The following is a 22,564-nucleotide window of genomic DNA, read 5'->3' as shown; positions in this document are numbered from 1 at the left end:
CTTTTAAATGACCTACTTCTCCTTAACTTTTTGCGAGTCCATTAAAAGATGATTTATGGTCAACTGGGTGAAATTTCATTGTGATAAAGCCTGCATGAGAAAGAAAATCCCATTAGGTGTTGGGTGTTTAGACTCTTAAAATACAAGTGAATGCAGGAGTACACATCTTAAGATGACTTTCCAAAAGGATTTTATAGATTTTTCTACTCATTCAGAAGAGTCAAGAAAAAATCTGAAGCCAATCTGCTCACACCTGTAATCCCAGCATTTTGGCAGGTCAAGGCAGATGGCTCATTTGAGGCCAGGAGTTCAAGAGCAGCCTGGCCAACATGGTGAAACCCTGTCTGTACTGAAATACAAAAATTAGCCAGGTGTGGTGGCAGGCACCTGTAATCTCAGCTACTGGGAAGGCTGAGGCAGGAGAATCGCTTGAACCCAGGAGGCGGAGGTTGCAGTGAGCCGAGATCGCGCCACTGCACTCCAGCCTGGGCGACAGAGTGAGACTCTGTTTCAAAAAATAAAGAATAAATAAATAAATAATCTGAAAGCTAAAGGAATAGACACAGTTAAACAAAAATGGGCTGGGTGTGGTGGCTTACACCTGTAATCCTAACAATTTGGGAGGCCAAGGCTAGAGGATTGCTTGAGCCCAGGAGTTCAAGACCAGCCTGGGCAACATAGTGAGACTCTGTCTTTCTGAAAACCCCCCCAAAAAAAAAGGTTGGGGGAGGGAGAATGTGTACACACACACACACACACACACACACACACACACACACACATGGATACTTTAAAAATATTTTAAAATAGACTTTAGGGTAGCCATAGCAGCTCATGCCTATAATCTCAGCACTTTAGAAGGCCAAGGCGGGAGGATCACTCGAGCTTGGGAGGTCAATGCTGTAGTGAGCTATGATCACTCCGCTGCACTCCAGTCTGGGTAACAGAGTGAGACCCTGTCTCAAAATAAATAAATAAATAAATAAATAAATACTTGGCTCAGCTGGGCATGGTAGCTCATGCCTGTAATCCCAACAGTTTGGGAGGCCGAGGCAGGCAGATCACCTGAGATCAGGAGTTTGAGACCAGCCTGGCCAACATGGGGAAACCCCTTCTCTACTAAAAATACAAAATTAGTCAGGCATGGTGGTAGGCACACGTAATCCCAACTACTTGGGAGGCTGAGACAAGAGAATTGCTTGAATCAAGGAGGCGGAGGTCACAGTGAGCCGAGATTGTGCCACTGTACTCCAGCCTGAGTGACAGAGTGAGACTCCATTTAAAAAAAAAAACAAAAACAAGCAAAAAACAAGCAAACAAACAAACAAACAAAGAAAACCTGGCTGGGCACAGTGGCTTGGCCTGTAATCCCTGTACTTTGGGAGGCCGAGGCAGGAGGATTGCTTGAGCTCAGGAGTTCCAGACCAGCCTGAACAACATGGCGAAACCTCATCTCAACTGAAACTAAAAATAAAAATAAAAAAAATTAGCCCAGCATGGTGGTGTATGCCTGTGGTCCCAGCTGCTTGGGATACTAAGGCAGGAAGATTGCATGAGCTCAGGAGTTTGAGGCTGCAGTGAGCTATGTTTGCACTACAGCACTCCAGCCTGGGTGTTAGATTTAGGCCCCATATCCAAACAAAACAGCAAAACAAAAATGCTTCATTTTTTAGAGCAGTTGCAGGTTCACAGCAAAGTTGTGCGGAACATACCAAGATTTCCCCTATAGCTTCTCCCCACCACATGCACGGCCTCCCCCACCATGGACATCCTGCATCAGAGTGGAACATTTGTTGCAGTTGATGAGCCTACATTGACACATCATGATCACCCAGAGTGCATAGTTCACATTAGAGCCCACTCTTGATGTTGTACCTTCCATGGGTTTGGACAAATGCATAATGACGTGTATCCTCCTTTATAGTATTATAGGGAGTAGTTTCACAACCCTAAAAATCCTCTGGGCTCTGCCTATTCATCCCTCCCTCTTTCCAACCTGTGGCAACCACTGACCTTTTAACTGACTCCACAGTTTTGCCTTTTCTCGAATGTTGTATAGTTGGAATCATATATCTTACAATATTAATTGTATGTTTGTGTTTATGGTGAATACACATGGGTATACATACATAGAATAATTTTACTTTCAATGTAGAGTCTTGGGGTTAGAGGTGAACCTTGTAGGTCATCTCTTCCAGAAAGCAGAACAGACAAGAATTCCTCCTCTCTTCAAATGAAGAAATTAGAGGGTACATTCATTTATCAAGCATAGTTTCTTAAATCTGTAACTATACTACTGGGATAGACTCTAGATGATTTTTAGGGATACTTGAATATGATGAAATCACAGAGAAACTTTCTTTCTTTCTTTTTCTTTTCTTTTCTTTCTTTCTTTTTTTTTTTTTTTCTGAGATGGCGTTTTGCTCTGTTGCCCAAGCTGGAGTACAGTGGTGTGATCTCGGCTCACTGCAACTTCTGCCTCCTGGGTTCAAGTGATTCACCTGCCTTAGCCTCTGGAGTAGTTGGGATTACAGGAGCCTGCCACAATGCCTAGCTATTTATTTATTTGTTTGTATTTTTTGTAGAGATGGGGTTTCACCATGTTGGCCAGGCTGGTCTTGAACTTCTGACCTCAAGTTAGCCACCCACCTTGGCTTCCCAAAGTGCTGGGATTACAGGCATGAGCCACCATGCCTGGCTGAAAGTTGTTCTTTTTAAAATTATCTTTCTAGTATTCTATTAGAGAGGGAATCTCAGTTCAGTACTGGTTTGTGTTAACTACTCTAAAAGTGTCTAATTCCCACTTGCAACAAAGAGAAGGCAAGCTTTGGGTATGAGTAGAGACAGTTTCATATGTTTGTTTTCTTCTTATTGAATAGCAAGTGATTCTAGTTTGTCATACAAAGAACTGACATCATATTTGTGTGAAATAAATGTAAATTAAAAGTGGTTTGACTTAAATAAAAATATTAAGCCAGTGTACAGGCACTGTATACATATGGCAATGATAGTGAAAGAAAACCCTGAATGACCGAAGTTTGAGTCATGCTGCTCTCATGTATATAGCATGATTCTCTATGCTCTCTATGAAAATTCAGTTCACATGCAATTTTTTAGGAAATATTTCTAGCAAACTCCATATGGATGCATTCTGTCACCTGGGTCTGCTACTGTACATTCACACTAATATAATGTGTTGATGGATTAAATTAAAGTTCTGGGCCTGGAACCAAAATGTGTAAAAAGACCTTGTTCTGTAACTACGCCTTGTATATTGCAACACAGATTTCCAAGATAGAACCCTTTCTTCTTTGCTTTGGACATTAAAGAGGTTTGGTGCTGTTTAGTAGCTATTATATATGTTATCATTATACATATTGGTGCTTATTTCATTAGACACCATTTTCCACCAGAGCTAGCAAATGCTATCTGCAAAACTATGAAATGAACATGAAAAGAGGCATAATAGAATTTTTGAATGCAATAATCAAGACACGTTTTCTGCAGAAACACACAATGGAGTCAACCCTTCCAAATGGAGGTTACCATGCTGCCGGATGTGCAACAGTCATGTCAGCATGCACAGCTTTCCAAAGGGGAGGGGATACTGAGTATTGAGGCCTAGATGGTGTTTAAAACACAAAATGCAAGATTGGAAAAAAAAAAAAAAAAAAAAAAAAGAACCCGGCTGGAATAATGCAGAGTATGACTCCAATTAATGGGCAAACCAAATCCAGGTGTTTTTCCCCTTTTAAAAGCTGTCCAATGGAGGACATTTTTCAAAGCCTCCACTTGAATGAAGTGGTGGGTCCCGTTGACGTGACTGGCTTAATTTGCTTCTTTTGGTTGCCAGAGGCTGCATTTCCATGACATTTATTATTAGCTCATGTCCCGAGGTGGTCTTGCAGCAATCAAGTGAAAACCAGCTTGCTCTCTCTCCCTCTTTCCTTCAGATCACGCAATTAAAGATCGAGAATAATCCCTTTGCCAAAGGATTTCGGGGCAGTGATGACATGGAGCTGCACAGAATGTCAAGAATGCAAAGGTAGGAAAGTGGATTCCTCAACTTTCTCCTCCACACATACCCCTCAAATTACCCAGGTAAGCCAGCAGCAACCCAGCACCTCCCTCCACCAGCCTTCCTGCCCACAGAATGCCAGGCACAGAGAAATGGGGAGAATGAGCCCCTCTGTCCCATTTTTTGCTAACCCTCACGTGGTTGGCACCATTGGGCAACCTGGAGAATACATTTTCTAGTGGAGAGAAGGTACAAAGAGTTTGGCATTCTCCATTATCCCAGGGAATAGAAGGTACAGCTTTCTCTTCTTTCTCTGCTGTCTCTCTCCCTGTAGGGAAACCCTTTCTCTTTTTCTTCCCATAAGTCACAGCCGATGAATGCTTTTTTTTTTTTTTTTTTTTTTTGGCAACAGCTCTTGGTAAATGAAAGAGAAGTTAATGACTTGATTTCCTGAGGGTGAAATACAGACAAACTTGACACCATGTGGTGTCCAGGGCACTGGAGGATTGGAAGCTGGTGCTAAAAATTGCTCGGTATTTTTACATATCCTGTGGTCATAGTTGCTGATATGATGAATAGAACGGGCTGTAGCAAATGTACATAGTGGGAATTTGGTCTGATTTGAAAGGATTGTACAAGCATTGCCAATTTTGTGGAACATTCTCTCTACCTCTTGATGTGCTTCCAAAATAACTTACCATATGGCAAGCGAATTAGAAATACATCTTGATCCCTCCGATCAAGAAGGTTTGTGTGTGTGTTGTGTGTGTGTGTGTGTGTGTGTGTGTGTGTTTTCTCTTTTTTCTGTTTGGTGGGTTTAGTATTTCAAAATAAAATGAGATCATTTCGGATGTTTTCCTTATCCATTCTGGAAGACATGGAAAGGGAGAGTCAGGCAGAGAGACAGATACATTCATCCCAAGAAAGATAAGAGACCTATAAGAACAGAAAGGGAGAAAGACCTTAGATCTATGGTTTTAATATGAGGTTTAGAAATACATGCAATGGAAAAATTGTTTTTAGATAGTGGGCTTATCAGGTCAAATTTTGCATGCTTTTTAAAAAATAATGCTAGCCCACGTGGCATGTTCCTGTAACCCCAGCTACTCAGAAGGCTGAGGCAGGAGGATCTCTTGAACCCAGGAATTCGAGGCTGCAGTGAGCTACGATCACACTACTGCACTGCAGTCAGGACAACATAGCAAGACCCTGTCTCTAAATATTAAAAAAAAAAAAAAGACAGTGACCCTGTTTCCAAATGTTAAAGAAAACAAGAAGTGTGGTACATGTGTGCACATGTTCCTGTTTTCATAAATTGGTTTCCTATGGATTCCTGTTTGTATAAATGGGTTTCCTTCAAGATTGTGGACTCACAAGGTACTTTTTGTGGCTAAAATAGGCGAGTTCTGAGTTTGCTATTTAAAATTTATTTTTTGTTTTAAGCATCTACATTTTGAAATTGGGTCATAGGGTCAGTGGAAAAGATGACAACAAATACCGTGTTTTAGCTGAGAGAGGTTCAATTATTCATGACCCTGGGCTCAGAGTGCCAACTTTTTGTTCCTATCCCATTCTGATGGTGATTTGCCATTAAGGTAGCTTAGTCATTGCCAAACAGAGTCACCTCTCAGACCTACAGGCCAAGTTCCCGCTGTGCAGTTGGGAGCTGAAGGGAAATCGCCTTTCCAGCCGGCAATCAAAGGGTTTCATCATCTCTCACTGCTTCCCTCCTTTTTACAAGGTCAAGAGCAGGGGGTGAATAATAGATTTAAGGTGTCTTGAATCATCCCTTCAAACTTTACCAGTTACCATGTCCTACTGATCATACCTTCTAGCATAACTCAGAATTCAGCCCTCTTCTGCCAGTATGCTAACTCTAGCCACCACCAGCCTCCTAACTGATTGAGACCTAAATTCAGTCCTTGTCTCCTCCAGGGACTTTCTTTAGGCAGGCACCAAAGAGATCTTCGTAAAACACAAATCAGGCAAGGTCTCTTTGCAGTGGAGAACATGTCCAAGCCCCCTGTTGCCCTTGGTATAAGGTTTGGACTCTTGCCTGGTTGGCCATGCCCTTCCCATCTGGCCTGGCCACCCCTCCTAGGTTTGTCCTTCACCAGTGTCCCCCTAATATGTGTCAATCATGCTAAAGGAAAGGCTTCAAACTTGTGTTCTTTCCTTTATTTTTGGCCCTTCGAACACACATTTGGTCTGCGTCAAACCCTTTCCCCTCCTTCTCACCAGGCCATCTCTGGGTCTCCTTGTAGAACCATCACTGGGCCTCCTTGTAGCTTTTCCTTCCTCCAAGAAGCTTTCCCTGGCCACAGACTGTGTGCTCAGCCCATGTCTCCCGCCAGGACCCCTCCTGGGAATCAGCCACTCAAACTTTACCAGTTGCCCTCCAGGCTTTTCTGTGTCCAACTCAGGCCCGGAACTTTGGAAGCTGATTGGACGGATGACAGCCGGCCATGAAAGGAGAGACAAGCGGGCATGTGTAGGTACGTGAGAGCTCAGATGTCAGTCATTAAGGGAGTCTTTCCTAAAGCTTTTTTTTTTTTTTTTTTTTTGAGATAGGATTTCACTCGGTTGCTCAGGCTCGAGTGCAGTGGCATAATCTCAGCTCACTGCAGCCCCGACATCCACAGGTTCAGGTGATCCTTCCACCTCCCAAGAACCTAGGACTGCAGGCATGCGCTGCTGTGCCCAGCTAAATTTGTTTGTTTTTATTTTATTATTATTAGTTTTGTGCGACGGAGTCTCCCTCTGTCACCCAGGCTGGAGTGCAGTGGCACGATCTCCACTCACTCCAACCTTGGCCTCCTGGGTTCAAGCGATTCTCCTCCCTCAGCCTCCTGAATAGCTGGGATTACAGGCGTTTACCACCATGCCTGGCTAATTTTTGTGTTTTAGTAGACACGGGGTTTCACCGTGTTGGCCAGGCTGGTCTCGAACTCCAGACCTCAGGCAATCCACCCACCTTGGCCTCCTAAAGTGCTGGAATTACAGGCATGAGCCACCATGTCTGGCCTAAATTTGTATTTTTTGTAGAGACAAGGTTTCACCACGCTGCCCAGGCTGGCCTAGAACCCCTGGACTGAAGTGATCTTCTTGCCTCAGCCTCCCAAAGTGCTGGGATTACAGACATTATCCACAGCCCCTGGCCAACTCTCCTAAAGTTCTAAACACATGTTCATTTTGTTTGTTTACTTACTTCTCGATTGATTGATTGATTGATATTGAGACAGGGCCTTGCTCTGTTGCCCAGGCTGGAGGGCAGCGGTTCGATCACGGCTCACTGCAGCCTCAACCTTCTAGGCTTAAGTGATCCTCTGACTTCAACCTCCCAAGGAGCTGAGTGTCCAGGTACATGCCACCACATCCAGCTAATTTTTGTATTTTTTGTAGAGGTAGGATCTCCCCAGGTTGCCCAGGCTGGTCACACAGCTGTTTATATATTTAGGCAGATGACTCCTCTTTGGCCTGCCTTGGCTGTCCTAACCATCCGTCAAGGTATTGCAGATCGCTTGAGGCCTGGACTAGGTGTCCTTAATGGGTAGGAACTTTGCAGATGGAATGGAGGAAAGGTTTGGCTAGTCATCAGTAGAAAGCCAGTAATTGACACGTTGAGTCAAACCACTTAGCCTAAGAGCCATGTATGTCTTTGTGGCCATGTTAGGAGTTGCCCCAGAAACCAGAGGGCTGAACTAACCACTGATGGGTTGGGGGAGTAGACGAGGTCATTGGCCAAGGTCTCTGGACATGTCCTTGGGGAAGGAGAAAGAGTGAAGAAGAGTGGTTCCAACAGAGGGCTTTGGAGTCAGAAAAACCTGGGGTCAATTCTTGCTCTGCATTTATCAGTATGTGCCCTGGAGTAAGTGATTTAACCTCATGGAACCTCAGTATTCTCACCTGCAGAAGGGGCATAGATAAGTATAGCCTCTACTTTCTAGGGTTCCTGTAAAAATTATATGAGCAAAGGCCTACAGAGTGCTTGATTCCTAGTCTAATATTCAGTAGAATTTAACTAATTTGGGGGAAAACTCCCCACTACTCCCAATTTTGCCCTTGTTCAGAATTTATTTTGAGTCATTTTCCCACCCCCCAGGTTACAGTCAGTAGTGGCAAGTGGGGAATATGACTCTCCAGAGTCAGCCTTGATAACAGCCAGGCAGGAATGGCAGGCTCACTGCTAATCTTGTAATCCTGTTTCCTGTCCCCTACACACCCGGTGACAGCTGGCTATGGGAGAAAAGCAGGAGGGATGAAATTTCCTCTAATTCCAACAATTGGAAGAAGGGAGTGCGGTGGGGTTATAGATAGTTAAACATTACCTTGCACTTATTCCACAGAAATAACTTTTGGATTCGCTTGGCAAATGTCTGGCGGTTCCCGCCTCTAGCTCTTGGCCCAATTCCCTGTGTTTGGAAAACGCAGATGATGTCTTCATTATTTTCCAACATTTTTTAATGGTTTCTAGTTACAGGAGCAATCACTGCTTATTATAAAAATTTGGGAGCTATGGGAAAGCACAAGGCATAAAATCTTTTAAACATCCTGTCTCAGGCAGACCAGTTAAAGGGTGTGCCAATGTTATTTAGAAAAGTTAATCAATCTGTGGCTTAAAATATATATATAATCCTAAAAACTAATATTTCCCCAAATTTCAGTATCCTTAGATTGGTGACAAAGGATTTTTTAAAATAAAAACTATTTATTTATTTATGTGGGACAAGATCTTTCCCTGTCACCCAGGCTGGCATGCAGTGGCACAATCATAGCTCACTGCAGCCTCAAACTCCTGAGCTCCAGCAATCCTCCTGCCTTAGCATCTGAAGTAGCTGGACTACAGGTGCATACCACCATGCCCAGCGATGCAGTCTCTCTATGTTGCCCAGGTTTGTTTCAAACTCCTCGTCTCAAGCAGTCCTCATGTCTTGGCCTTCTAAAACACGGGAATTACAGGTTTTAGATGGTACACAGACCCATGGACACATGAGGCCTGTGATTTCATAGACGTTATTGCTCAGAATGAGACTGAGTTATAGGAAAGGAAGAAAAGAAGGAAGCTATGAAGGGAGGGGAATTAAGGCTGATTAAAGAGGAAATATTAACTGAATAACAGAACGGCTGGTATCAAGGTTTGGGGAACGCTGTCAAGATAGTATGCAAACCACAGAAATTTGAGAAACACACATAAAAGCTCAACCACCTACAAAGAAAGGTTTGAGAGTGCCATTACTGTTTGAAACCATCTGGGCCCTGGTTTTTCATAGAACAACTCTTTCTTTGGACTTTGCTTCAGTCTTCAAGATGTATTCAAACAAGTTCTAAACTTCCTAGGAGCCAAAGGGGCTAGAGCTGGGACTGGGGCAGAGTAGGCTTTATGGAGAGGGTAGAAGTAGGCCTCGTAGAGAGAATGGGACCTGAATCTGTTGGGAAGAAGGGTTTTCTGGGTTGGAACAAGGAAGAAGTGGGTCTAGAAGTCTAGGGGGCTGGAGTAGCGATCAGATTCTGAAGATCTCTGAAAGCCAGCTGGAGTGGCTCTATGACAGGTATGAGGAGAGCTGCTCCTAGAAGCGTGGAATTGTAGAGCTAGAAGGGACTCCAGGAGACAGCATCTGATCCACCTGCTCCCTTCTGCAGAATGGGAAACTGAGGCCCAGAGACTCATTTACTTATTCAGTTTTTGATCTGATTTGTTTGTGCAACTAAAACGTTTGTTAAGTGTTTGCTGTATGCCAAGCACTAGGCATACCAGGATGAATCAACACACAGGGGACCAGGGTCTGTGGACGGAAACAGGCTCAGGAGCTGGGGTCCAGACTACTGCACTGAGCATCTCCGGGGCTTTTCCACTCCACAGAGTGTCTGTTTCCTCATCTGTAAAAAGGAAATCATTACAGAGCCTACCTCCAGGCCTGTTGCAGGGATGAAATGAGTAACGCATGTGTACTGATTATTATTGCTGCATAACAAATGACTCCCAAGCTTAAGCTGGGCTGGCTGGGATACCCTGGCTTCCAAACGATCCCATCTGTTCTCTGTGTGTGATGCTAACAGGCCAGCCGAAGTATCCCACCTGAGGCAACTTTCCCCCACAGCACATTGGGAGTCTTCTAACAGAGGAAGGCAGTATAGGCAACCACAGCGCTTCCACAAAGAGCGCCCAGACCATCGAAGTCCCCAAGTTCCCTACAGTTGCAATCTGCTAGCCCCCAGTAATGTTCCATAAATGCTGCTCACGGCGAAAAGACCAGGCCTTGCTGGTCGCTACTGTGTGAAAGGGGAAGCAGGAAGCACCAGGGAGGCACTTCTGCTTTGTCTGCGATTGGTGGGCCATTCTTTTTGGAAGGACTCAGCTGTGCAGCTCTTGCTGGCCATCAGACGGTGGCTGGGCTGCAGGCATCGGAAGGCAGATCAGGCAGGATGTCCAGCTTGGCACACTCCTGTGACCCACAGTTGATGCTGCTTTTGGATGGGACCTCCGTTGTTGTCCACTGAAAAATCAGAACGTGGCCTCTCCAGCATGGCAGACTCAGGGCGTTTAGGCTTTCTCGTGGAAAGTGGAAGTGGAAACCGCCTGGTCCTTGCTGACCGCACCTTGGAGGACAGGTAGTATCACTTCTGCTGCATTCTTTTGGTTGAATGTGACTCACTCAGGGGGGTTCAGATCCAGGGAGTTTGAGACCAGCCTGGACAACATGGTGAAACCCCGTCTCTACTAAAAATACAAAAAATTAGCAGGGTGTGGTGGCACGCACCTGTAATTCTAGCTACTTGGGAGTCTGAGGTGGGAGGATGACTTGAACCCAGGAGGTAGAGGTCGCAGTGAGCCCAGATCATGCCATTGCACTCCAGCCTGGGCAATAAGAGTGAAACTCCATCTCGAAAAAAAAAAAACCAAACAAATAGAAAACAGATTCAAGGAGGTAGGACAAGCTGTCTCCTCTACCTAGAAGGAGTGTCAAGGAATGTCTCAACGCATTTTAAAACTGCCTCAGCAGGCACGGAAGCACATAACACAGTGTCTGGTCCAGAGGGATGCTCAGTCGCCGGTAGGTGTTAAGATACGGTCCATGGTCTGGTGAAACCAGATGCCAGGTTGACTTGCCCAAGGTCACACAGTTAGTTTGGATGAAGGGGCCTGCCTGGCTGCAGGTTTGCTTTCTTCGGGATGGAGAGAACCCCCTTTCCACTAAACTGCGCTGCTGCTTGTCTTCTTGTAACCATAAACCCCAGAATATGAACAAGCAATAGCGAAGTCCTCCATCTCGGTATTTGTTACCTCACCTCACCTCACACAGAATGGCCATAAGCAATGACTGGTCTTTTCACCATAAGAAGTATTTATGGAGCATTTTCAGGGGGGTTAGTAGATGATGGATTGGGGGGCTTGGTTGGCCTCAGAGTTCTTCATGGAAGAAATAAAGCTCCCTTTACTTCCTTGCTCTCTTAGTGTGCTGCAGACAGTGTCAGGGGGCATGGTCCCTGAACATAAGGGGTATTTTGAGGCTCTGCTTTGGGTGACTGGGATCTGAGCCACCCAACCAGAGAGTGGATGGGAAAGCTTGGAGTCCAGGATGTCTCAGTCAGACTGAAGCCTACCCATTACTCAGCTCCAGTTTGATTATTGAGAGGACTCTACACAGCCACATTGGGAACTGACCAACCTCACCTGCCTGTATGCGTGCTTATTTTCACCCTCTCTACCTTGTTCCTCTAGGGTAGGGCTTCTGAAAATAGGTGCAAGACTCTTTTTGAAAATCTAATTAAAGCAAGAGACCCTCTGAAAGACTCACAATATATGAATAGAGAAAAAAAATTCAGGCTAGGTGTGGTGACTCATGTGTGTAATCTCAGCACTTTGGGAGGCTGAGACAGGAGGAAGATTGCTTAAGATCAGGAGTTTGAGACCAACCAGAGCAACATAGGAAGATCCTGTCTCTAAAAAAAAAAAAGAAAAAAAAGAAAAAGAAAAGATAAAGATAAAAAAAAAAAAAAAGATTAACTGGATGTGATAGCATGTTTCTGTAGTTCCAGTTACTCTGGAGGCTGAGACAGGAGGATTGCTTGAGCCCAGGAGTCTGAGGCTGCAGTGAGCTGTGATTATGCCACTGCATTCCAGCCTAAGCAACAGAGCAAGACGCTGTCTCAATTAAAAAAATTCAAACAATTTCAAGGGATGTATGAAGCCTAGGTCTCCTTAAAGTTTAAAATTCTTCTATTTGAACCTTCCCTCTTCTATTCCTTCCTTCCTGATTTTAAATTAATTTTCAGCTCTTAACCTCAAATGATCATTTTTCAAACTGAAGGCTTAGCACTCTTGTGTTCTCCTGCTTGTGGTTAAAGGTAATCTGAATGCCCAATTAATGAGAAGTGGTTTTCCAGACAACGTTAGACAACCTTCTGGAGATGGCATTAACTCCCCTCTTAGGGTTGTAATTTACCTAGCCACATGGCTTCCTCCAGGGAAGCAGTGCCTTTATGTAAAACAAGAGAGGGGTTGTATCTGGGGAGCTGAGCCAGCCTAAGTGAAGCTGTAAAACTGAGTTGTTTTTCTGAAAGGATCTCATCTTGGATCATGGCTATTTATCAAGGCATGGATGCTCAGAACCCACCCCCTCCCACATTCCCGCTTTCCCACTCAGGTACCCCCACCCCTACCCAACCCACCCCCAGCATATCTGCTATTCAGGAACAGGGCTGGGAGCAACTCACTCACTCATCCATGTTTTTCCTCATCTTTAATGTGGTGTAATTGACAAAAAGTGTGTATACTTAGGTTATACAACTTGGAATCGTTTAATATATGTAAATATGAGATAATTACCGTGATCAAGCTAATTAACATATTCAGCACCTCATATAGTTACTATTTTATTTTCGTGTGTGTGTGTGTGTATATATATACATATATATATGAGAATATTTAAGATGTACCCTCTTAGTTAATTTTAAGTACACAATACTGTGCTGTTAACTGTATTCACATTGCTGTACATTAGCTCTCCAGGAATTACGTCTCTTGCATAACTGAAACTTTGTACCCTTTGACCAACATCTCCCCATTTCCCCTCTCCCCAGCTCCTGGCAACCACCATTCTCCTCTCCACTGCTACAGGTTTGACTATTTTAGATTACACCTATAAGTGAGTCATGTCATGTTGATCTTTGTGTGTCTGGCTTGTTTCACTTAACATAATGTCTTCCAGGTTCATTCGTGTTGTCTCAAATGAGAGAATTTCCTTCTTTATTTTTAAGCCTGAATAGTATTCTAGAGTGTGTTTGTATATATACACACACACACATTTTCTTCATCCATTCATCCACTCATGGATGAATGATCCACTCATGGATCCTGAGTATCATGGATACTCAGGCTGATTCCATATCTTGGCTCTTTTGAATCACGCTGCAATGATCATAGGAGTGTAGGTATTTCTTTAAGATACTGATTTCATTTCCTTTGGGTGTATATCTAGAAGAGGAATATACATATATCCCTGGGTCATATAATAGTTCTTTTTTTGGTTATTTATTTATTGTTTTGTTTTGAGACAAGGTCTTATGCTGTTGCCCAGGCTGGAGTGTGTGGCATGATCAGGGCTCATTACAGCTTCCACTTCCTGGGCTCAAGCAATCCTCCCACCTCAGCCCTCTAAGTAGCTGGGACTATAGGCACGTGCCACCATGCCTTACTAATGTTTTTCAATTTCAGTAGAGACAAGACCTTGCTATGTTGCTCAGGCTAGTCTTCAACTTCTGAGCTCAAGTTATTCTCCTGCCTTGGCCTCCCAAAGTGCTGGGATGACAGAACGTGGGCCACTGCACCTGGATGATAGTTCTATTTTAAATTTTTTGGGGAACCTCCATACTGTGTTCCATAGTGGCTTCACCAACTTACATTCCCACCAGCAGTGTGCAAGGATTCCTTTTTCTCCACACCCTTGCCAACATTTGTTATCTTTTGTCTTTTTGATAATAGCCATCCTAACAGGTATAAGGTGATATATCTCATGTGGCTTTGATTTGCATTTCCTCAATGAGTAGTGAAATTGTACATTTTTAATATAACTCTTATCTTTTTGTATGTCTTCTTTTGAGACATGTCTATTCAGGTCTTTTGCCCATTTTTTAATGGGATATTTTTCACCACTATTGAGTTGTATGTTTCATTCATCCACAATTGAGCAGGGTTTCTCAAACTTTTGGTAGACATCGCAATTACCTGGGCGGCTTGTTAAAAAAGATTTCTAGGTCTCACTCTCAGAGATTTGAGTCAGTGGCTCCAGGGATGGATCAGAAACTGCCCTTCAACAATTTTCTCCAGTGGCTCTGATGGAGGTGTCCCCTGGTCACACCTGGGTAATCCCTTGGTTCTAGAGAACGAGTGACCACTAGAGAATGCAGATGAACACGTGATTGTATTTCTGCAAACAAAGCCCATGTATGGGCTGTTTTACATAAAAGGCAACTCTTTTCTCTACTTAGTACTCAACTCACACTGAACATTAGAATTACCTGTAGTTCTTCCCTCAGTGTTCTATTACGAAAAATCGAAGGTGTGTGAGAAACATTGAAGACTTGTACGATGAGTGCCCATGTACTCACTGCTTAGAGTCTACAGTTAAAATTTTGCTAGATATTTGATCTACCACATATTCCTCCATCCATTCATCTATCCATCCATTCATCTATCCATGGTTCCATCCTTCCCTCCCTCCCTCCTTCTTTTTATTGATGTATTTCAAATTAAATTGCAGACATGGGTACATTTTACCCCAAACACTTCAGTGTGCACATCATTAACTAGGACTTAATTTTTGTTCACACTCCTTTACTTTAGGTTGAATTTATACCGGGTGAAATGCACAAATCTTAAGTACACCTCTCACTTTTTGGCACATGCACATACCTGTGAAACCTAAGCCCCTACCAAAACATAGAACATTTCCATCACCCCAGAAAATTCTCTCATTTCCCTTCTCCTTAGTCACTCCCTGCCTCCTTCTCTTCACCAGAGACAATCAATGTCCTGACTTTTTTTCACTATAGATTAGTTTTGTCTGTTATAGAATTTCATTATAAATAGGATCATCTAGTGTATACCTTTCATGGAATACTTCTTTCTCTTGGGAAGATTTTAAAAACTCCCAATGCCCATGCTGTTCCCCAGAACAGTAATATCAAATTCTCTGGGGGTGAGTTTAGGTGTCAGTACATGTATTTTTAATTCCCCAGGTGATGATGGTGTGCAGCCACGCTTGAAACCAACTCCTCTAGAGGAAGTTCCTCGTCTTTGTCCATCCCCGCCCTAAGCCATGTCCCCCAACCACCCAACTCCACTAATCACTATCCTCACATTAAAATTTTATTTTCCGAGAGACCCGCTACCTTGTAGTTGTTTTGAACAGGGAAGGAGGCAGACTTTTATATTAGCACACAAAACATTTAGCATTCATTCAGAAATAGTTGCTTTGGGTGACTTTGCCAAGGTCATCATCAGAAGCGAAGGTCACCAGGAAGTCCTTGGCTTACTTCTGAATGATCAATGGCCTTCACATGATTTTCCCTGGGGCAAAAGATGCCTCAAGACAATCCCTTTGGTACAGAAAGCAGTTTGAGAAAGCTGTAGCCTTCCAGCTTCCAGAAGGACTGAGGCCTCAGAAGACTCCTTCTTACCACCCTACCCCTGTTCCAAAATCATGTAAAAGAAAAGGCTAAACCTAAGTCATAGTTAAGCTGGTTTAAATGTTTAGTTTTACAAGACTGGACTAAAATATTGAGCTGTTCAATTCAGTACTAGACTATTTGATGAATGATTACCATAAATTCATTAAAAGTTTAGCTTGAGGCCGGGTGCAGTGGCTCACGCCTATAATCCTAGCACTTTGGGAGGCTGAGGGGGGCAGATCACAAGGTCAGGAGTTCAAGACCAGCCTGGCCAATATGGGTGAAATCCCCATCTCTACAAAAAATACAAAAATTAGCCGGGCATGGTGGTGGGCACTTGTAGTCCCAGCTACTTGGGAGGTTGAGGCAGGAGAATCGCTTGAACCTGAGAGGCAGAGGTTGCAGTGAGCTGAGACTGCACCATGGCACTCCAGCCTGGGCGACAGAGCGAGACTCCATCTCAAAAACAAACAAACAAACAAACAAACTTTAGCTTGAATTGTCCTTTTATGTCTGTAGTGTTACATCTAGCTTTTACCCACAGGATCCACACCTACCCTGTGAGATAGGCCTTTTGTTCTCTGTTATGCAAACAGGGAAACTGAGACAAAGGGTGATGTCATGAATTGTCCAAGAATCTTCCCCATGATTTCCAAACCACTTCTATGGTTTGAGCCAAAATCATTTTTTGAATCACAGACCCTTTTTGAGTAGCCAATGCAAATGTGAACCTCTTCCTAGAAAAAGTGACCAGCTCTAAATATTTGATATTTTTGGGTATTTATACCCATTGGAAGCCCTTGCTGGTTAAGAACCTCTTCTCCAAAATATATTAATGTATATTTACAAAATAGTGTTTATTGAGCAATGTGTCCCCAGTGTGTGTGTGTGTGTGTGTGTGCATATACATATATATGCTAAGCCTTTCCATGCATCATTTCATTTTATAACCCCAAAGAGGTGGCTATTTTATTATCCACATTTTACAGACAGAAGACTGAGGCTTGGGAAAAGGAAGAACCTAGCCAGCAACGTAGTGGTCAAGTTCGTGGCTGGATACTGAAGGCAGCCACATTCACCTGGCCTGACTTTGGAGCCTGAGCTTGACGCTACCACTCTGATACTGTATTATCTACACATTTAACAGGGGGGACCCAAGGCCCCAAACCAAAATTTTTATAAGTGGTGGGTACTTAAGGCCAGAAAGAGAAGTACCTTTGAGTTTCTTGGCATCCCTCAAGTCATATAGCCCTGGTTGAGTCAACAATGGGAAATTTAGGCCTTACAAGGTGGCTCATGCCTATTATCCCAGTGCTTTGGGAGACAGAGGGGAGTATCACTTGAGGCCAGATCAAAACCAACCTGGGTAACATAGCAAGACCCCATCTCTAGAAAAAAAATACAACTGTTGGCTGTGTGTGGTGGCACATGCCTTCAGTTCCAGCTACTTGGGAGGCTGAAGCAGGAGGACCCCTGAGCCCAGGAGCTTGGAGTCACTGTGAGCTATGTTCGTGGCGCCACACTCCAGCCTGGACAACAGAGTGAGAGTTTGTCTTAAAAACAAACAAAAGAAAAAACCGGCAATGGGGAAGTTTTATAACCTCTTTGTGCCCTCACCCCCATTCTTTTCTGAGATTTGTATAAATTTAGAGAGTACAAAGGTAGCTTTTATACATGGATCTATTGCCTTGTGGTGAAGGCGGGCTTTTAGTGTAACTATCACTTTAATAGTGTACATTGTATCCATTAAGTAATTTCTCATCCCTCACCCGCCTCCCACCCTTCCGAGCCTCCAATGTCTGTTATTCCGCACTCTACGCCCACGCTGTACACATTCTTTAGCTCCACTTATAAGTGAGAACATTGTGTCCCCTTATTCTCATCAGCAACATGGTACCCAGCGCCCTTCTCCAGCTTGCTGGTGTAGTGTAAACTGAGAGAGCACTTGGCAGACTTGAAGAGGCCAGTGATTATTTACTATTTGCATTAGGCTAAATCCAGCCTTGGGTGTGCCCTCCGCAGTCCCTACTGTGTTCACGCATGTTAGATCAGAACAACTTCCTCAAGTTTATTAGAATGTTAATAAATCAAGAAAGCTCTCAAGGGGTGATGTGGCCCCCTTTTTAATTTTAATCACAGATTAAAATACTATTGAGAAGAGGAATTTGCTCCAAGAGAAGAGAGATTTTACAGTCTCTTGCCTTGCCCCAGTGCACTGCTTTAGTTGTTTGAAAAAGGCTGCCAGAAATTGGGTAAGGATCACCAGGGGAAAACAAACAAACACGAAAATCCGAGCATGCCAGCGCCCCTACCACCTGCTCCCGTGAAAAGGCCAATTCAGTCAGCTGTGGTGGAAAGCGTTCTCCGGGGTGTTCATTAGCTAGAGGGAGGCTGAGGATGCAGTTTGGCCATGGATTTCAATATTCCCTTGTAACGTTTTACAACCCAGACCCGGCGACAATGGCGTCATTCATTGCCCTTGCTCACGTGGAACAGAACGTGAGAGAAGGGCAGAGCTGGGGAAAAGCTGGTCTGTGGGTGCTGATACCCAAGGCCAGCCGAGGTACTCAGGACCCCCTCGTGTTGGGGTGGGGGGGGCCCAGACTCTTGTCAGAGCTTGTCCGTGGGATGCAGGTATAGCTGCTTGATACAGAGAGAGCAGTGAGATTTGACTGTTGCAAACTACAGTTTCTGCAAACAGTAGAATTGATCAGTAGATCTTGCTATTGCCCGGGTGGAGCCAATGTTCAATTCTCTCATTACCGGCATGCTTTCTAAAGTGAGATTTGCTAATTAGTTGGTATGGAGGTGACAATTGCTTATTATTAGGTATTAGGTGGCTGAAATATTGGGCTTATAGGAACTTTTATCACTCACCCCCCTTCCACTATTCCCCTTGATATAGGGACTTGGAGGGAAGGGCAGGAGGGGGATGAGGGATAAAAGGCTACATATTGGGTACAGTGTACACTGCTCGGGTGATGGGTGTATCAGAATCTCCGAAGTCACCATTGAAGAACTAATCCATGTAACCAAACACTACCTATTCCCCCAAAACAAAAAATTTTAAAAATGTTATGTGAAAATAATAAACAGGATAACTGATAGGAAAAAAAATGGTTAAATGAGGTCCTAAGTGTCAGGCTTGAATCTCATAGGATGGTGGCCTTCTAAAAAAGAGGGAGAGAGAGAGAGAGAAAGAGAGAGAGTTCCCCACTCTAACCCTCCCTGCCTAACAGGTGAGGACACTGAGGGAAGGGGGCCATTACAAGCGAGGAAGACAGGCATCACCAGAAACTGACTACACCAGCACCCGCATCTCCAGAACTATGAGAAAATACATTTCTGTGTATGTGCTTTTTTAAAAGTATTAGGTGGCATGAGATTTGGAATAGGACTGACCCTGGGTGAGACACAGCCTCTTAGCTGTGTGGTCTGGGACAAGTCACTTAACCTCTCTGCACCTGCTTTTACTTTTCTTTCTTTTCTTGTCTCTTTTCTTTCCTTCTCTCTTTTCTCGTCTCCTCTCCTGTCTTCTCCTCTCTTCTTCTCTTTTCTTTCTTTTCTTTTCTTTTCTTGAGACAGAGCTTCACTCTTGTTGCCCAGGCGGGAGTGCAGTGGCATGATCTTGGCTCATTGCAACCTCCACCTCCCAAGTTCAAGTGATTGTTCTGCCTCAGCCTCCCAAGTAGCTGAGATTACAGGCGCCTGCCACCACACCCAGCTAATTTTTGTACTTTCAGAAGACACGGGGTTTTTCATGTTGACCAGACTGGTCTTGAACTCCTGACCTCAAGTGATCTGCCTGCCTCGACCCCGCAAAGTGCTGGAATTATAGGCGTGAGTCACTGTGCCTGGCTTGTCTGCATTTTCTTATCTCTAATGTAAATCTAACTATACCTGTGAAACGAGGTTCTTGCCAGGATCAAATCAAGATAAGCATATAAGTCAAGCAGTACAGTGGCTGGAACATTAGGAGGCACTTGAAGAACAATGTAGATGAGAATGATAACAATGACGATTATAAAAAGAGCAAACTTTTTTTGCCGCCTGTATTTCCAGAGACACAAGGGCTTTTCAGCTTTCACTTTAATTCTCTTGTGTCCTTGCTTCTTCATGGATGTTCTTAGGCTGTACAAGAAAATAGTTTTATCTTCTCATCTGGAGGACTTTAGAGATTTCTGCCATAATGATACTAACCACGTTTCTTTGATTGATCGTTCCTTTGATCCATGGATGGGCTCTGTGAAAATTGCCCCGCTGTTGTTTGATTCTAACATTTTCTTTCCTTTGCCTGTGTAATTCTATAATGATTGAGAAGTCACTTCCCCTTTCCACGCCCGTATTTTGACACCTGTCAGAGGGGTTTGGGGACATTGTATTTCAGGCATTAACAGAGATGTTCATGATCGGTGATAGAGATGATGTTTCAGGCTCCTTAGAGGGAAACAAACTGTGAAGGACAAGTGGTTATTGGGATAATATTGCTTTTCCCACTTCTGTGTTGGTAATCAAAAGCAGGACTTGGCCTTTCCAGAGAGCAATTTTGCAATTTGGCTGTACTGGAACAGAGAATTCCACGGAGTCCATTGATATATTTTCTTGTAAATTCTCTCAGCCAACATTTTTTGGAGGTTATTTTCTTTAATTAAAAAGCAAAACCTTTCCTATTAAAAATATAAAACCAAAAGAGATTTCCCCCTTCCTCTTGGAGCTCTGACAGCGAAATATTGGAACTAAATAGATCTAAATAGAGTTGCCAGCGAGTTTTGACAACTTTTATAATGTTTTATTGTTATTATAATTTTTCTTCTTTTTCTTTTTCTTTCTTTCTTTCTTTTTTTTTTTTTCCATTACGTAGCTTGAACTACAAAGCAAGAGCCATAAAGCTAATCCCATTCCCTTCAGCCTCCTGGCCCCAGGGGGAGATTCTGATTGGTGCGGCCGCTCGGATGGCTCCAGCTTTGGTTCTGAGATGGCACAGGGAAGCTGGGCTAGGAGACCCCTGGGTGTCCTGAGGGTGTCTATAGCCTCATGGAAACTTGGCAGATGCTCGGTGTCCCTGCCTGGCCACTCTGATGTACTTTCACATGACAAACAAAGGCAGGGATATAGGGTGGAGATGTTCACACACTTGAGGGGGTAGAAGTGGAAAGAGTCTTATGCCCCCAAACCCTGCTCCCCTAAAAGCATATTGTGTTGTAAAAATTGAAAGACGTCATTGGGAGACAATGCAAAAGTTATGAGGAAATGGTTGGATTAGAATTCTAGTTGTGTCTCTTTCTAACTCTGATCTTGAACAAGTTGCTTCATCTCCCTGGGCCTCAACTTCCTTGTCTGTAGAATGGGATCAAAAATAATACCTACCACATAGAGTCACAGAAAGGATGAAATGGACAAATTCAAGATCCTTCAAAATCCATTATGTGTAGCTCTTTGCACATGAGATTATTTCAGGTATACTCTTTAATTTTAATAGTTAAGCATTGATTGATTGATTGATCGATTGATTGAGACAGGGTCTCGCTCTGTCACCCAGGCTGGAGTGCACTGGTGCAGTCATAGCACCCTGCAGCCTCAAACTCCTGGATTTAGGTAATCCTCTTACCTCAGCCTCCTGAGTTGCTATGACCATAGGCACATACACATTTGTCTTAATTGCATTAAAAGAACTATAATTAGCACCACAAGCCTGTAATTTCACAGATATGATCATTTATAGTGAAGCTTAACTTATTTGGATAAATGATTAATTTTTAAAATGTCATAAGTTAAAGAATGGATGGTTCTATGTCATGGTGAATATTGTGTCTGACTGAAGTTTGGGATTTACTGGCACATGCTCCTTCTGGGGTTCTTAACCTGTTTGATGCCATGGGTTTCTCTGGCAGTGTGTTGAAGTCTATGAATCATCTCTAAGAATAATATGATTCAATGCATGAAATAGAATACATAGGTTACAAGGGAAGCCAGTTATGTTTGAAATATAGTTACCAAAATATTTTATAAATGCTGTATAGCAATATATGCAGTTTATAAATGCCATAAGATTCCCTATCCCCATCCTAAATACTGGATATGGGACGTTAGGGGTCAAGCTCTTCTTGTTTCACATACTTGGCTATTTCTCTCTTTGCCCCTTTCATCTTGAAGCACCTCCCCCCACCCACTTCTCTCTACTCCTCTGCAACCTCCCACATCTGATCCATTCCCCACCTCTCGCATTTCCTTTGAGCCTCCTCGTGCTGCACAGCACGACTTTCCCTCTTCCCAGGAGAGGTTTCTACTGAGTCCTTCTAAGGAAAAGAAATGGGAACACCTGGTATGAAATCTGAAGGTAAGGAAATGTGGAGGACCAATCCTAAGAGTGTGAGGGGCCAGATTTTGAGCACATTGAGGGATGCTATACCTATGATGTCATGGAATTTTTATTATGCTCACTTTGCCTGTGTGAGCCCTGAAGCTCAGGGGAGGGTTGCGTGTCAGATGGACACACAGCCCATAAGGGATAAGGATGGGGCCTGAATTGGGAGCTGTGTAATCTTAGATCCCATGCTGTTTTTCTTTCTTTTTATTTTTTAATCTTCTATGTCCTTGTTCCTCCTTCTTTCTCATTTTCTTTCCCTCCCTCTATTCTCTCTGCCCAAAAGAATAACAGTAATGATGATGGTTGCCATTTGTTGAGCATTTACTGTGTGCCATGTACCTTTCTGAGTCTTTTCATGATTAACTCGTTAACCCATTTCTTCTATCAACAGCCCTTTGACCTGGGGACATTCATTATCCCTGCTTTATAGATGGGAAAACTAAGGTGTGGAGAAGTTAAGTTCATCAGTGGTCACAAGGACAGAAGCTCAGCAGGAAATTCTAAGACAC

General features: G+C 43.5%; 1 protein-coding gene across 1 annotated transcript in view; it reads left to right on the top strand.

The window, feature by feature from the left end:
- TBX5 (T-box transcription factor 5) overlaps window positions 1-22,564 on the top strand; it is a 54,408-nt gene that overhangs the window by 18,765 nt on the left and 13,079 nt on the right. Inside the window, exon 7 of the mRNA XM_037996482.2 lies at window positions 3,954-4,045. Coding sequence (XP_037852410.1) covers window positions 3,954-4,045 — 92 coding nt within the window. The remainder of the gene's footprint in view (window positions 1-3,953; window positions 4,046-22,564) is intronic.

The sequence above is a fragment of the Chlorocebus sabaeus genome, chromosome 11 (assembly GCF_047675955.1).
Source record: "Chlorocebus sabaeus isolate Y175 chromosome 11, mChlSab1.0.hap1, whole genome shotgun sequence".
In the NCBI taxonomy this organism is placed as follows: domain Eukaryota; kingdom Metazoa; phylum Chordata; class Mammalia; order Primates; family Cercopithecidae; genus Chlorocebus; species Chlorocebus sabaeus.
The sequence above is the reverse complement of the archived record's forward strand: the minus strand, read 5'-3'. Positions and strand labels throughout refer to the sequence as shown.